Source organism: Bufo gargarizans, chromosome 1 (assembly GCF_014858855.1).
Source record: "Bufo gargarizans isolate SCDJY-AF-19 chromosome 1, ASM1485885v1, whole genome shotgun sequence".
Taxonomy (NCBI): domain Eukaryota; kingdom Metazoa; phylum Chordata; class Amphibia; order Anura; family Bufonidae; genus Bufo; species Bufo gargarizans.
The window spans coordinates 702,739,424-702,754,353 of NC_058080.1; the positions used below are offsets into that span (position 1 = coordinate 702,739,424).

At 50.0% G+C, this 14,930-nt stretch overlaps 1 protein-coding gene across 4 annotated transcripts in view; it reads left to right on the forward strand.

Moving 5' to 3' along the window:
- KIF24 (kinesin family member 24) overlaps positions 1-14,930 on the forward strand; it is a 41,581-nt gene that overhangs the window by 12,632 nt on the left and 14,019 nt on the right. For all 4 annotated transcript variants that reach the window (XM_044276269.1, XM_044276272.1, XM_044276271.1 and 1 more), the window contains exons 3-7: positions 1,257-1,446; positions 2,595-2,692; positions 4,327-4,542; positions 6,335-6,422; positions 13,822-13,943. In XM_044276269.1, coding sequence (XP_044132204.1) covers positions 1,257-1,446; positions 2,595-2,692; positions 4,327-4,542; positions 6,335-6,422; positions 13,822-13,943 — 714 coding nt within the window. The remainder of the gene's footprint in view (positions 1-1,256; positions 1,447-2,594; positions 2,693-4,326; positions 4,543-6,334; positions 6,423-13,821; positions 13,944-14,930) is intronic.

Here is a 14,930-nt window from a genome sequence, read left to right on the forward strand (position 1 = left end):
GTTGTCTGGTACCAGTTCCAATGAAGTGAATGGACTGAGCTGCGACACCGCACCCAAATTGTGGACCGGTGAGGTGCTCATTTTGGAAGAAGGCAGCCATGTTTTTCTAATCGTAGGTAATACCTTTAACTAAATTAGGGGTGCCCAAACTTTTGCATCTGACTAGTAATCTTTATTGCTGACTTAGATGTGATATTTGTTGCAATAGCTGCTGTATGAAAATGGTCCTACACATGAGATCCATCAAGTTTTTTTGGGGAGGCTCTCCCCTTTATTACTGTAAATGTGTAAGGCTTGCTACCTCTACAAATTAGAATGATGTTGAGTCACCAAAAATGGCATCGAATTTATCAAACTTGCCAATATACACTGCTGGAAAATAAACCACTTGGAAAACCTAATATGATTGACAAAGTATAAACTGCTAGTGGTGCTTGGTCACTGATCGCACAACCAAGGTGGTGCCCCCTTTATTTTAGGTTCTGCAGCAGATATATGGTGAGGCAGGGTGAGTGGCATCTCCCCATGCTGTGACAGGCTGGCATGGTAATGGTCATACAGATGCTGGATGTCCTCCTGTCATTCCAAGCTCTTTCAACTTGGAGCCATAGTTCAGCCAAGGTGGTTGTTGACTGCTGTGCACGGGAGATCCAGTCCCAGAGATTCTCGATGGAGGAGAGATCTGATGGAGCTGGCCAGAGGAGGTACTGGATACCCTGAAGAGCACGTTGTGTGGCAGGCAGTGTACAGGTGTTTTCTTGTTGGGATACCACGTCTCCCGAGTCAAAAAGGACTTGTTTCATTATGTCCTGGCTGGTCAATGTTCCCTCCACAAATACTAGACAGGAAAAGCCATGGTTGCTAATGGTGCCCCACATCATGACACCTGGTATTGGCCCCGAGGGTCTCCGCACTGTGTAGGACGGCAGTAGACGCTCTGCAGGCCTCCTGTGAACTTTGATGCGGCTATCAATGGCAAACCATAGTGTTCAGTGATGAAAGCAGGTTGGCCACATCAGCGTTCACTGGAGGGATGCAGAGCGCCTATTGCGGAGACACACAGGACCTTATTAGCTACCATGGCCGTTCCATTAAGGTTATCCAGGGAGATCTTCCAGTGATGGGACCACCAAGGCATGTTTTCTTCCTGTGATGGTGCCATGAATTCCTCGCTGTAAGCGACTAATCAATATGTCATCTGTGCTTGTGTTGGAGAACCCCTTTTAATTATTACCTTTTTTTTTTTCATTGGACAGGCCCAGCTGCACAGAGAAGGATGGAACCTGGACCGACAGCGATAAAATCAGAGTGTGTGTCCGCAAACGTCCACTGGGTTTGAGGGAAGAGAGACGCGGGGAAGTAAGTGTGGTGACCGTAGAAGACAAGGAGACCATTGCAATTTATGAGAAGAAAGAAGCTGTTAATCTGAAGGAATATATTCTGCAGGTATGACTATAGTGGCATCTTGATAGCCGCCTTTTAAAATGTCGTGTCTGGTGCTCAACAGGACGCCCACAGAGCTGAAATTAAAGGAGTTCTCCGAGGCTGGGAACTTGTGGTCATTGTGCTGGGCATGGTGCCAAAGTAAAAAAACAAAAAAAATCACCTCTCACGAGCACACCGTGTCCAGCACCGAACTTCCATCGATACAGCTTCTCATCTTTGCTGGAACAGAAGTGTGATGTGCTGTCACCTCTGCCGGCCAGTTAGTGACCAGTGCAGGAATAGCATGTACCACTGAGCTGCCGCTCCTGCATTGGTCACAACTAAGGCCATTGATTGGCCGGCGGTAGTGACATGCATGTAGATGGCAAATCACACTTCCGATCCAGTTGGGATTGGAAACATCAGAGATGGAAGTTTGGCCCTGGACGCAGAACACCTGTGACATGTGAGGAGTATTTTTTTAATTTAATTTTTCATTTACTTTGGCGCCATGCCTGACCTCGTGATGAACCCTTGAAAAGGTGAGGCTCCACTTTAAATTTACAGCACAGAAAATATAAGTTGCTTAAAAAACAATTCCCAAATATGTCAGAATAAGGGCTCATGCACACGACCGTATGTATTTTGTGGCCCATAAAATACCTGGAGGCTGTCTGTGTGCATTCTGTATTTTGTGGAATGAAACAGCTGGCCGCTAATAGAACAATCCTATCCTAGTTCGTAATGCGGACAATAATAGGACATGTTCTATTTTTTTGCCGGATGGACCTACGGAAACGGAATGCACACAGAGTAAGTTCCTTTTTTTTTGTGGTCCCATTCAAATGAATGGTTCCGCATACCGTCTGCAAAAAAAACGGAACGGATACGGAAGGAAAATAAGTTCATGTGCATGACCCCAAATGGTGAAATCTGATCCCTCCCTGGTAAAAGCATTGCCCCATGCATAACAGTCCACATGGTACTATTCTCAAAGTACTGCCCACATCATAGTACCCACAGGAACGGGCACCTATGCTTCTGCAGTAAATGTGACCCATTGGCCCATACACTGAGCATGGCTAAAAGCAGCAGCCGCCGCAGTCGCCTTTCTGACTTGCTCATCATCTTGTGTGTGATCTTCATTGGCTTTATTTCCTTTTTTTCAGCACGTATTTTATTTTGATGAAGTGTTTAGTGAGACGTTCACCAATCAGGATGTGTACATGAGGACTGCTCACCCGCTCATCCGGCATGTGTTTAATGGGTAGGGGATGTTCTTCCATCATGTGATCTTGTGCGCTTATGTCATCATGTTATTTTATGGATGTGTGAATGAATGTGGTGCGTCAATGTCATTCCGAGGTGTTGAGGGTTAACCCAGGTTAATCCCTGTATAAATCCTGCAGCTTTCTTAAATACGTTTTAGATCAATTCTTCACCACCTTCAAGATCTCTACATACTGTCAGTGAATTGAATTAAAACATTCTAATTTGCATTCAAATCCTTAAAATTTCTGAAAGAACACTTGTCTGCAGACTCAAACCTATCAAACCAGGCATACTACGTATTGGGGTTGATCCTGTTGTTTAAAATGATACCTGGTTTTGAGGTTCCTGAGAGACTTTTTTATTCTTTATGCAAATGAGGGCTTCAGTAAAAAATACGTCTTTTTTAGGAAAATAAATCAGCAGAATTAACCCTACCAAAAAGTATACTTAGTTTAATGGGGCTGATGGTGCTCTTCAAAAACGTAAGGCTCCGTTCACATCTGTATTGGAGGTGTCATCAGGAGTCTCCATTATGGATTCCATAGTTTTGGACGGGAACTATAGCGCTGCATGCAATGCTGTTTCCCCTCACCCATGCGACTAGGACCTCCCATCCAGAATAGGAAACATGAAGAGATAAAAGGGTTCACACCCCCACCACACCTTAGTTCTGGTTTCCTGTCCTCCGGATAGGAGGTACCTGAGGAGCTTTCGCTCCTTTCTTACTTGGTTCCCACCTCTGGGAGCCGTAATGGGACCTATCCCTGGTGGCGTAAGTCTCCTTAGGAGCCATTGCCTAAGTCTGTCCTGCTTCCAGCCTCTTCCCAAGCCTCATTGGGGAGCCGCTGTGGCAGTGTTCAGGCAGCTCCCGGTCCATAGTGGTGGGGATGGCCGGCGTCCCGCTTCCAAGATGGTGCTGCGCGCTTTTGATGCGCTCTGAGTATGCAGTCATTCCCGGTGGCGCTGGCCGGAAGGTGGAGGGGCACCTTCTTAAATGAATTAAGAGGCACTTTACAAGTCGGCAGCAGGAGGGGACAGCCAGCCTTGGTGCGCACACAGTGTTGTGCAGGATCTGGAGTTTTCCATGGGCACATCGGAACCAGGTGACGCCTGACGCGCCGATCCTTTGGAACCCTTGAGGCCGACAAGCCCGGTATTGGACCCGAGGAGTGGGGAAGCTTGACTCTACAGTTGGTGAGATTTATCCTCTCCAAATAACATTGGGTGTTTTGCTTTATTTTTGTATGTAGCAAAAACCCTTAGTTTTGCCGGAAGAAATCTTCCGGCAAAACTAAACATAAAGAATGTCGCTGTATCAGCTTCGTATGTTAAAACACCTACAGTACAGACCAAAAGTTTGGACACACCTTCTCATTTAAAGAGTTTTCTTTATTTTCATGACTATGAAAATTGTAGATTCACACTGAAGGCATCAAAACTATGAATTAACACATGTGGAATTATATACATAACAAAAAAGTGTGAAACAACTGAAAATATGTCATATTCTAGGTTCTTCAAAGTAGCCACCTTTTGCTTTGATTGCTGCTTTGCACACTCTTGGCATTCTCTTGATGAGCTTCAAGAGGTAGTCACCTGAAATGGTTTATTATTATTTTTTTTTATCAGGGGAAATGCCACGTGTTTTGCTTATGGTCAGACAGGAGCTGGTAAAACCTACACCATGATTGGCACCCCGAAGAACCCTGGACTCTACGCCTTAGCCGCTAAAGACATCTTCCAGCAACTGGAGACTAATCAACAGAAAAAAGACCATTCGGTTTGGATCAGTTTTTATGAGATCTACTGTGGGCAGCTGTATGACCTGCTAAATGGACGGAAAAGGTAGGTCCGACCCCAGGAGGGGCTGCCGTGTACTGTAATGTTTATCATAGTCAGCGTATGGGTGCAATTCTAGTTCTGGCATCTAATGTATAGCTGTAGGTCAAAGTGATCCTATCACCACGCCATGCTCTCTTCACATTAAAGGGAATCTGGCAGCTACTTTGTATATTACTGTTTATAACTAAAGCGAATGTGATATAGCAGTGCCTTCATTACAACGATACCTTTGTGTGGGTCATCCATGTAGCTAAACTGCCAAAAATCAAGTTTGTTGGTTATGCTAATGAGCCTCAGAGTGCCCAGTGGGGCGTGATTTAAAGGGGTTTTCCGCAATTTTAATACTGATTACCTATCCTCTGGATAAGTAATCAGTATGTGATTGGTGGAGGTCTGACTCCCAGGATCCCTGCTGATCAGCTGTTTGAGAAGGCACCAGCGCCCCTCTGGACGCCGTGGCCTTCTCTCTGCTTTTCCTAGGCCAGTGAAGACATGTTTATTGGTCACGTGGCCTAGGTGCATTCAAGTTAATGGGGCTAAGCTCAATACCAAGCACAGCTGCTATCCAATGTGCTTGGTAAGCTGCGAGAAGGCAGCGGCACTCACAGGAGCATCTGTGTCTTCTCGAACAGCTGGTCAGTGGGTGTCAGACCCCCTACCGATCAGATATTGACGTCCTATCCAGAGGATGACGTCATAGCACTTGGTGCATGCCCTGTAGCTTCACTAAGTCAGATGCCCCTCGCAGGCAAGTGCAGGCCGTTGCCTGTTCTGCGTTTGTGCGAGATTTCACAGCGGGACAAGGTGGGCAGAGTTTAAAGAAAATGGTGATGTCGCAGAGGAAAGGAGCAGACTGGAAGTCACAAAAGGAGGTACTGGGCACAAGTGAAGAGGCTTCGGCTTCTGGAATAGTTAGTCATGCCCCACTATGCGGCTCATTGAGGCTCATTAGCATAACTAACCAATTTCATTTTCAGGCGTTCAGCTACATGGATTTACCCGCACAGAGGTATCTTTGGAATGATTCTATATTACATTGTCTTTAGTTATATACAGCCAAAGTAACTGATAGATTCCCTTTAAGGCACCATGCCAAATTAAAGGGATTTTCCAAGATTTTGTGAAACTTATTTACCTTTAAACATTTCCCACCAGTCCCACATCAGTGCTCTGACCCCTGCCCTGAGCCTGCAGCAGTCACATGCCTTTCATCAGTCCCTTGACTGCTGCGGTCAATCCCTGACCTCAGCAGTGTTGTGCTGTCCATGTCACACGTGACTACTGAGGCCAGTGATTTGCTGTAGTGTTAACGGACCAATGAAAGTGACATCATCAGTTCAGGCCTAGAAGGGGATTTCATGATTTTTTTTTTATTTATTTTTTTCTAATCTTACCCTGTCCCCTGCTCCCTGTCAGATTTGACAAAATCTTTGAGAAACCCTTTAACCAGAATAGGAAAATGCTACCAAGAGCACTCCATGGTTTGGAGGACTCGGTACCACCATGCTTGTTTGGATTGGTGCTATGTAATAGCAAATGACGTGTCTCTCTTCACAGATCGCAGTCACATCTGATTGTCAGGATGGATTTTTTTTGGGAGGCCAGTTTAATAGGAAGAACCTAAATCGCCCACTGTGTTTTGTATGGGGCACCTTTTTTGTAGCAGGGCTATGAGCTCCATCCCCTAATGTACGAGGGCAGCTCCCATTGTATTTAGTCAGTGTCGGTCAATCAGCTGTCTATCGTACACCACATCCAGTGCCATCTAATGAAGTCTTGCGCCTCCTTCCCTCAGACTCTACGCTAGAGAAGACGGGAAGCACGTTGTGCAGGTCGTGGGACTGCGAGAGGTTCAAGTTAAGAGTGTCGATTTCCTGCTTGAGGTAAGCGGCGCACCTTGTCTGGCTCTGCCTGCTGTAAAGAATGTCGGCTGCCAATTTATTGTAGTTTCTTTTATGAAATGGATTCAATGCAAAGTTCCCAATACGACCTCACATGTCCAGCAAGCTTTGATATACTGCTGAATCCTGCGCTGAGCGACTCCATCTCATAATGCTGCATGTAAAAAAAAAAGTGTTGAGTGAACTTGTGTTTTAGGCGTCCAAAGTTTGGGTTATTAAAGAGTTCCGTTATGGATTCCGAATTCCGTTATGGTCTGTGGTAGCAGGATCCGTAACTGGATTCTTCGATAACCCGAACTTTGGATGCTTAACTTAGAACACAAGTTTGCTCAATGCTTTCCATAAACTATTATTTCTCGCCCATTTTCCTTGGGGGACACAGACCTTGGGTATAGCTCAGCTCCCTAGGAGGCGTGACACTAAGTAAAACTGTTAAGCCCCTCCTCCATCAGCTATACCCTCAGCCTGGAGATAGAGGCTACCAGTTTTAGCTTAGTGTCCAAGGAGGCAAGACACTCTCTGCTACTGCAGGGCTGTTTTCTCCTTGTTATTTTTACTTTTTCTTCTAATTTTGTTATTTTATTTTTTCCTAGGGATACCAGAGACGCATTAGACCTCTCTGCTCTCCCGGGGTTGAGCTGCGCCAGTGCCAACTTATCTGCACTGCTGCCTCCCCCACAGAAACAATAGGAGGATCTGGGCAGCAATGGCTCCCCTACATCCCGCCAGCTAGGGGGTCGCCCGCACGCCAAGCCCCTCTTCCAGCTTCCTGCCACTGCGGTGCCAGTGGCTGAAGGGGCGACCCTGCTGGAAAGGACTGAGGGTGAAGACGTCGGACGGTGAGATGGCTATTCCAGCCCATACCCCGTCCCTATCTGCAGCATCTACCCCTCTGGGTAAGGGGGGCACCCGTGGTCGCTCATTCTGAGCGCTCATCTGCAGGACAATGCAGCACAGCAGCATCCTCAGCACCCCCACGCCGTTCCCCCCCCCCCCCCCCCCTCATTCGGGGCTGACTCCATTTTTTCTCTTCTCTCTCTCCCCCTTCCCGCCGAGACCGGGGGGCGGGGCTTAGCGGTCCCGGCAGGGGGCGGGGCTTACGCGTGCGTCATTTTGGGGGCGGAGCTACGTTCTCCTTCACAGGAGACGTTTCAAGCGCTGGAGGGGGCGGACCTTGTTCCCCGCGCTTTCTGCTGAGGTTTCCCGCGCTTCCTCACTCCTGACAGGAAGCTGGGACACGGTGGGGGACTCTAACCTCCTGTGTACATCGCTCGGCTTCTGTGGGCGCTCTCTGCTGCTCTCTGCTGCTCACTGCTGTTCATTGCTTCTCTGCTGCTGCTGATCTGGGCCATCTCCTGACGTTCTTCTGAGGCACTGGTAGGACAGTTAACCCTCTCCTAACCCTCCTGGTCATAGCTGCTATAACCCTTTGTGGTCTCTATATTAGAGTACAACCACACTTCAGCATGTCAGATCCCACAGGTGCCCCCAAACCCTGGTACCATGCCTGTACCGCCTGTAAGGAACTTTTTCCGCGTGGGCAATCTGAGCCGCATTGCCTTGCATGTCAGGCCCCGGTGCAGGGCCCGCTTCCCGCTGCGCCCCCCGGTGCCTCTGAACCCCCTGACTGGGCTAGGTCTCTGTCTCAGGCGGTGGAAAGCCTTACACACGTAGTGGGCCGTCTCGTGGATAGACCGCCTCTCCCGCAGGCTGCCACAATCCCTGTCGCACCCGCTGGGACTACCGTTTCTGCCGCCCCCACTGGTTCCCTGCCTCCCAGCGAATCTTCCAGGGCCCGGCATACTCAGAAACGTTCAAGGGTTGAGCGCACATCTTCTCCAGATGCTTCGCTCTCTCCGCCATGCGTGCGAGCTCAGTCAAGTCTATCCTCTCAAAGGGATACGCTTTCTGAGGGAGAACTGGCGGATTCGGAGGTGGACATGGACTCAGAGCTTCCGTCCAAATTGGCGTCCGCGGTGGGGCATCTTGTCACTAGCATCCGTGATACCTTTCAGCTACACGATGACCCCCCCAGCTCTGAACAGGCCGGCGTGTCCTTTCTCCGCCCCAAACAGGCCTCCAAGGTTTTTCCCATACACGCTGATTTTTCTTCTGTGGTATCCAAGGCTTGGACTCGGCCTAACGTCCGCTTTATTACACCCAAAAAGCTGGACATTTGTTATCCCTTTCCAGCGGATTCTGTGACCACGTGGACATCCCCGCCTAAGGTTGATCCTCCCGTGGCTCGCCTGTCCAAAAGCACTACTATTCCTGTACAGGACGGATCTTCCCTCCAGTCTGTTGAGGACCGTCGTACGGAATCCCTCTCCAAGGCCATATTTACTGCCTCTGGTTCGGCCCTTAGACCGGTCTTTGCCTCCGCCTGGGTTGGCAAAGCGGTCTCTGGATGGGGTTTGCAACTGGAACGGGAGTTAGGGTCGGTCGTCCCTGTTCAGGACCTCCGTTCCTTAGCCCAACTAATTGTTCAGGCCGGAAAATTCGTCTGTGAGGCCTCCCTTGATGCGGGTGCCCTCATTGCCCGTTCCTCTGCCCTGGCAGTTTCTGTCAGGAGGGAACTCTGGCTGAAGGTTTGGGCGGCGGACGCCGCTTCCAAACGCTCTTTGGCCGGCCTACCATTCACGGGTTCCCGCCTGTTCGGAACCCGTCTGGACGAACTTATATCAGAGGCCACGGGTGGGAAGAGTACTCACCTCCCCCAGTCCAGGCCAATGGGCGCCCCCCGTGGTCGCGCTGGTTCGTCCCGTTTTCGGTCCTTTCGCAAGCCCACCGGGTCTAGACCCGCGGCCAGTTCTTCTTCCTCTGGCCCAGCCCAGGATAGACGCAAGAAGCCGTTTTTTCGGACGCAACCTACCTGGCGCAAGTCCCAGCCTGCACGGGCTCCCACAGGCCAGCAGCCCTCTGCCTGAAGGTGCGCCCCCACCCACCCGGGTGGGGGGCCGCCTTCTCCTATTCAGGAACGTATGGCGGGCCCACATCTCAGACGCATGGGCGCTCGAGATTGTATCTTGCGGATACAAAATCGAATTTGCGTCCATTCCGCCAGACCGTTTCTTCCGATCCCGTCCTCCGCGAGATCCCGTACGAGTGGCCGCCTTCTTCGCGGCCATTCACTCTCTAATGGACAAGGGTGTCGTCGCCCCCGTGCCTCCGACGGAAAGGTTCAGGGGGTTCTACTCGAACCTCTTTGTGGTTCCCAAGAAGGAAGGCTCAGTGCGTCCGATCTTGGACCTAAAACGCCTGAACCGTTTTCTCCGACTGCAGAGATTCCGGATGGAGTCTCTCAGGTCCGCAGTGGCCTCCCTGGAAAGAGGGGATTTCATGGCCTCAATCGACATTCAGGATGCATACCTCCACGTTCCGGTTGCTCCATGTCATCACCGCTTCCTGCGCTTCGCGGTGGGGGACGATCACTTCCAATTCGTCGCCCTTCCCTTTGGTCTGGCGACGGCTCCTCGAGTGTTCACCAAGGTCCTGGCCCCTGTCTTGGCCCTTCTACGTTCAAGAAGTGTTTTTCTTCTCCCATACTTGGACGACATCCTGGTCAAGGCACCCTCCTTCTCTCAGACATCCCGCAGTGTGGAACTCACTCTGGAGACCCTGACGCGGTTCGGTTGGATTATCAACCACCCCAAATCTTCCCTTACCCCCTCCAGACGGCTGATCTTCCTGGGGATGCTCCTGGATACAGAGTTGGCGGAGGTCCGCCTTCCGTCGGACAAGCGTCTGGCCCTTCGCGGGTCGGTTCGCAGTCTCCTCCGTCATCACCGCCCTTCCCTCAGATCCAGCATGTGGTTGTTGGGAAAGATGGTTGCCTGTTTCGAAGCGGTGCCGTTCGCACAATTCCGATCCCGCACCTTTCAGAGGGCAATTCTGTCGGCCTGGGACAAATCACCGAGGAGTCTGGACAGGACCTTTCTTCTGCCTCCCCTGGCTCGGGCTTCCCTCGGCTGGTGGTTGCATATCCCTCTAAGGGGGAAGTCCTTCCTTCCACTGAACTGGCTGGTGATTACCACAGATGCCAGCTTACGGGGGGGGGGGGGGGGGGGGGGTTTCCCTCCCCGGTCCGTCCAGGGCGTTTGGTCTCTATCGGAGTCCAGACTTCCAATCAATATTCTGGAACTGAGGGCGATTCTTCTGTCCCTCAGACACTGGACCCATCTGCTGAGGGGCCACCCTGTTCGGATCCAATCGGACAATGCCACGGCTGTGGCATACATAAACCATCAGGGAGGCAGCGATGCAAGAGGTGACCCTCATTCTCCTCTGGGCGGAGACGCACGTGCCGGCCTTATCTGCGATTTACATCCCGGGGGTGGACAACTGGGCGGCGGATTTCCTCAGCCGGTCCACCATCGACCCGGGAGAATGGTCCCTGCACCCAGAGGTGTTCGAAGCCCTTTGTCTTCGCTGGGGTCGCCCCGACGTGGACCTCATGGCCTCCAAATTCAACCACAAGGTCCCCCTATACCTGGCCAGGGCACGGGACCCGAAGGCATACGGCGCCGACGCGCTCGTCCTTCCGTGGCGCGAATTCTCCCTTCTGTACGTCTTTCCTCCTTTTCCCCTCCTGCCACGGGTTCTTCGGAGGATCGCGGCAGAGGGCGTCCCCGCGATTCTAATCGCCCCGGATTGGCCCCGCCGGTCTTGGTACGCCGACCTAATGTTGCTGTTGGCAGACGCACCGTGGCCACTGCCCTCCAGGGAAGACCTTCTCTCTCAGGGACCGATCTTCCACGAGCATTTAGGCTCGCTACGTTTGACGGCGTGGCTATTGAGACCGCCGTCTTAACGCGACGGGGTTTCTCCGCGGACGTAGTCCGCACCATGATCCGGGCTCGTAAGCCCGTATCCTCTAGGATCTACTATCGGGTTTGGAGGTCCTATCTGGGGTTCTGTGAGTCCCGGAGCATCCCACCTCTCCGGTTTTCTCTTCCCACAATCCTGTCCTTCCTCCAGTCGGGTCTGGACCTGGGGCTGTGCCTCAGTTCTCTGAAGGGTCAGATTTCTGCGCTGTCTATTCTTCTCCAGCGTCCCCTGGCCCCTCTAGGGCCAATTAAGACCTTCTTACAAGGGGTGGCTCACTCTGTTCCGCCGTACCGCCCTCCAGTTCCTTCCTGGGACCTGAATGTGGTGCTCTCGGCGCTCCAATCAGCCCCCTTCGAGCCTTTACGGGAGGTCTCCCTTCGCCTTCTGTCCTGCAAGGTCATCTTTCTTGTGGCCGTCACGTCTCTCCGACGGGTGTCGGAGTTAGCGGCTCTTTCTTGCTCCGAACCTTTCCTGATCTTCCACCAGGATAAGGTTGTGCTTCGGCCTGTCCCCCGACTTTCCTGCCAAAGGTGGTCTCCGCCTTTCACATCAATGAGGACATTGTCCTTCCGTCGCTCTGTCCCTCTCCTTCCCACCCCAGAGAACGGGAACTGCACCGTCTGGATGTGGTCAGGGCGTTGAGGATTTACTTGGAGGTCACCGGGTCCTTTCGGCGCACGGACTCCCTGTTTGTGGTTCCGGAGGGTTCGCGCAGAGGGTTGGCGGTCTCCAAGGTGGCTATTGCCCGTTTCATTAAACTGGCGGTGTCTGAGGCTTATCGAGCCAAGGGCAGACCTCCGCCTTTCGGCATCACTGCTCATTCCACCAGAGCAGTCGGAGCTTCCTGGGCGCAGAGGCATCGGGCCTCGGCTGAACAGTTGTGCAAAGCAGCCACTTGGTCCTCTCTGCACACTTTCACAAAGTTCTATAGGGTGCATACGCATCCATCAGCGGATGCTGCTTTGGGCCGCCTGGTTTTGCAGGCAGCGGTTTCCTGATGCTCTGGTGGTGTTCCGCCTTGGGTTTGTGGTCCCTCCCTTCTTGGACTGCTCTTGAACGTCCCAAGGTCTGTGTCCCCCAAGGAAAATGGGCGAGAAAAGGAGATTTTTTGTATAACTTACCAGTTAAATCTCTTTCTCGCTCTTCCTTGGGGGACACAGCACCCACCCTTCTGTGTTTGGTTACAGGGTTATGGTCTGGCGCCCGTTGGGTTGCTGGCTGGTTGTTTCCGTTATTGGTTGTTATCCTTTCACTACTTGGACACGCAACTGGTAGCCTCTATCTCCAGGCTGAGGGTATAGCTGATGGAGGAGGGGCTTAACAGTTTTACTTAGTGTCACGCCTCCTAGGGAGCTGAGCTATACCCAAGGTCTGTGTCCCCCAAGGAAGAGCGAGAAAGAGATTTAACTGGTAAGTTATACAAAAAATCTCCTTTTTCAGTCATCTTTTACTTTACAGAAATCTTCTACGATCCCCCGGGCTGTCCTGGCCATTGCATTGAGAAAAGCTGTGTAAAAAATGGAAGCATTTAGGTTCAGAACTTTGATTCAATGCGAGCCAGTTGGGGGTGGGGGAGCCGCCCAGCAGACACTTTTCCCTGTTCCCAGGTGCAGAGTTTCAGAGTAAGGGCTAATGCAGTCCGCTAAACATGGATACCGGTCGTGTGCATTCCGTATTTGGAGGAATGGGCGCTAATAGAACTGTCCTTGTCCGTAATACATGTTCTATTTCATTTCCCAAATTTTTTTGGGGGTATAACATATGGACACAGAATGCACACGGAGTCATTTCCGTTTTTTTGCAGCCCAGTTGAAGTGAATGGTTCTGCATACGGGCAGTAAAAAAACGGAACGGACACAGAAGAAGAAAACTAAGTTTGTGTGAATGAGCCCTAACACACAGGGGCACATTTATCAAGATTTTTTTTTAATTTTTTATTTGTGTTGGCCAGACTTTTCAATTTAATCACATTTGTTAGGTTTGTGAATTCTCTTAGACTTAAAATCGTATTTGCGCATGTTTTTGGTTTTTTTTCCGTCTGTTTCGGAGCTCGAGTTAACTGTTTCATCAGCGAACTAGTGCGATTTATGGGAGTGCGCCTTTTTAAAGTCTAAATTTGATTAGTTTACATGCGCAAAACTCTGTCAGCTCCTGGCTGGCACATGTAGCTGCAATTAGTTGGATCTTTTGCGACTCTGTGGTAGATACACCGTCGCAAAATTAATGGATACGACTTTCAGTTTAATTAGCGATTTTGTTTTAAATATATGTACGACTTTTCTGGGGAAAATGCGACTTTGTAAACCATTAGTTCAATGACTTTCAAAAGCCACACCAGACATAAATAACACGTAGAAAATACGACACGCCTTAAAACAATCTAAAAAGAATAGCAAAAAACTGATTTATCAACTGAAATAGAAACACTTGATCGATAGGAGAAACTGAAACATCCGATCCACAGAAAAATAGGTGATAAATGTGCCCCATAGTTCTTTGTAATGAAGGGAGCCGATCAGTTTGTCATCATTCCTCATTTCCATTTACCTCTCAGGTGATTTTGAGGGGCAGCAGAGAACGCAGCACTGGTGCCACAGGGGTGAATTCTGACTCTTCGCGCTCACATGCTGTCATTCAGATCCAGATCAAAGATGTTGGGAACCGCAAACTTGGCAGGTGAGATAATACTAGGTTCTCCAATATTCTAGTGTTTTTTCCCCAATACAATAAGGGTCCTGTAGAAACAGCCCATTTTATTTTAAGGCCTAAAATAAGAATAACTTAATATTTAATTATGGGATTTGGAGCCACCAATGATCAGAACTTTTGACTTGTCATTGTGATTTATCAAAAGTTTTTTAAAGATGCATCCCTTTAACTCCATGGCTTTTTTTCCACACAAAGCACCAACTCCCCTGATTTCCACTACACAGCCATGGAATTAAAGGGAAGCAGTCAGCAGTTTCGACCATGCCAAACTGTTCACAGTACTGAGTAGGGGCTGGGGAGAGCAGGACAAAGATACCTTTTATCAGGAATAGTGTGAATATGAACTTTTATTCTGCTCCTTGAGTGCAGCGGAGGCAGAGCTTCACTGTGAAGGGCTCGCTGCTCTCTACACTGAGCTGCTTCTCAGCCCCTCCCCTCTGTTCTGAGTCACACCTCTACTGGCCTCCTGGTTGGATACTACACCTGTCACTCCAAACTGTGGGGAGGGGCTCTAAACCAGTTCAATGCAGAGGGAAGAGTGCACTTCATAGTAAAGCTCTGCCACAATTGCACTTGAGCAGAATCTAGCAGAATAAAACTTAATATCTTATACAGATATAGCAGGGGTAACACACACACTCTTAACTCAAATTTCTTAACTCATCGCGTTATCTTGAAACAAAAGCCATTGAAAAGCAAATGCTTAACGCATTTAGTTTAGATAACATGTCTCATAAAGCATGTGTGTTAACCCTGCTACATCTGTATGTGTCATTGGGGAACACAGAAAACCATGGGTATAGTTGCTGTCACTGCGAGGTGCGACTAGTCCATATTTTGTCCCAAGTTCCTCAGCTCTCTCTGCCCTCTCCGTTCCTGTGTTTTGCTCCATCTCCGCAGTAGGTTTTGGATGGCGGATAGGCCATCCAGTATCCTTGGATGCCTTCTTTTTCT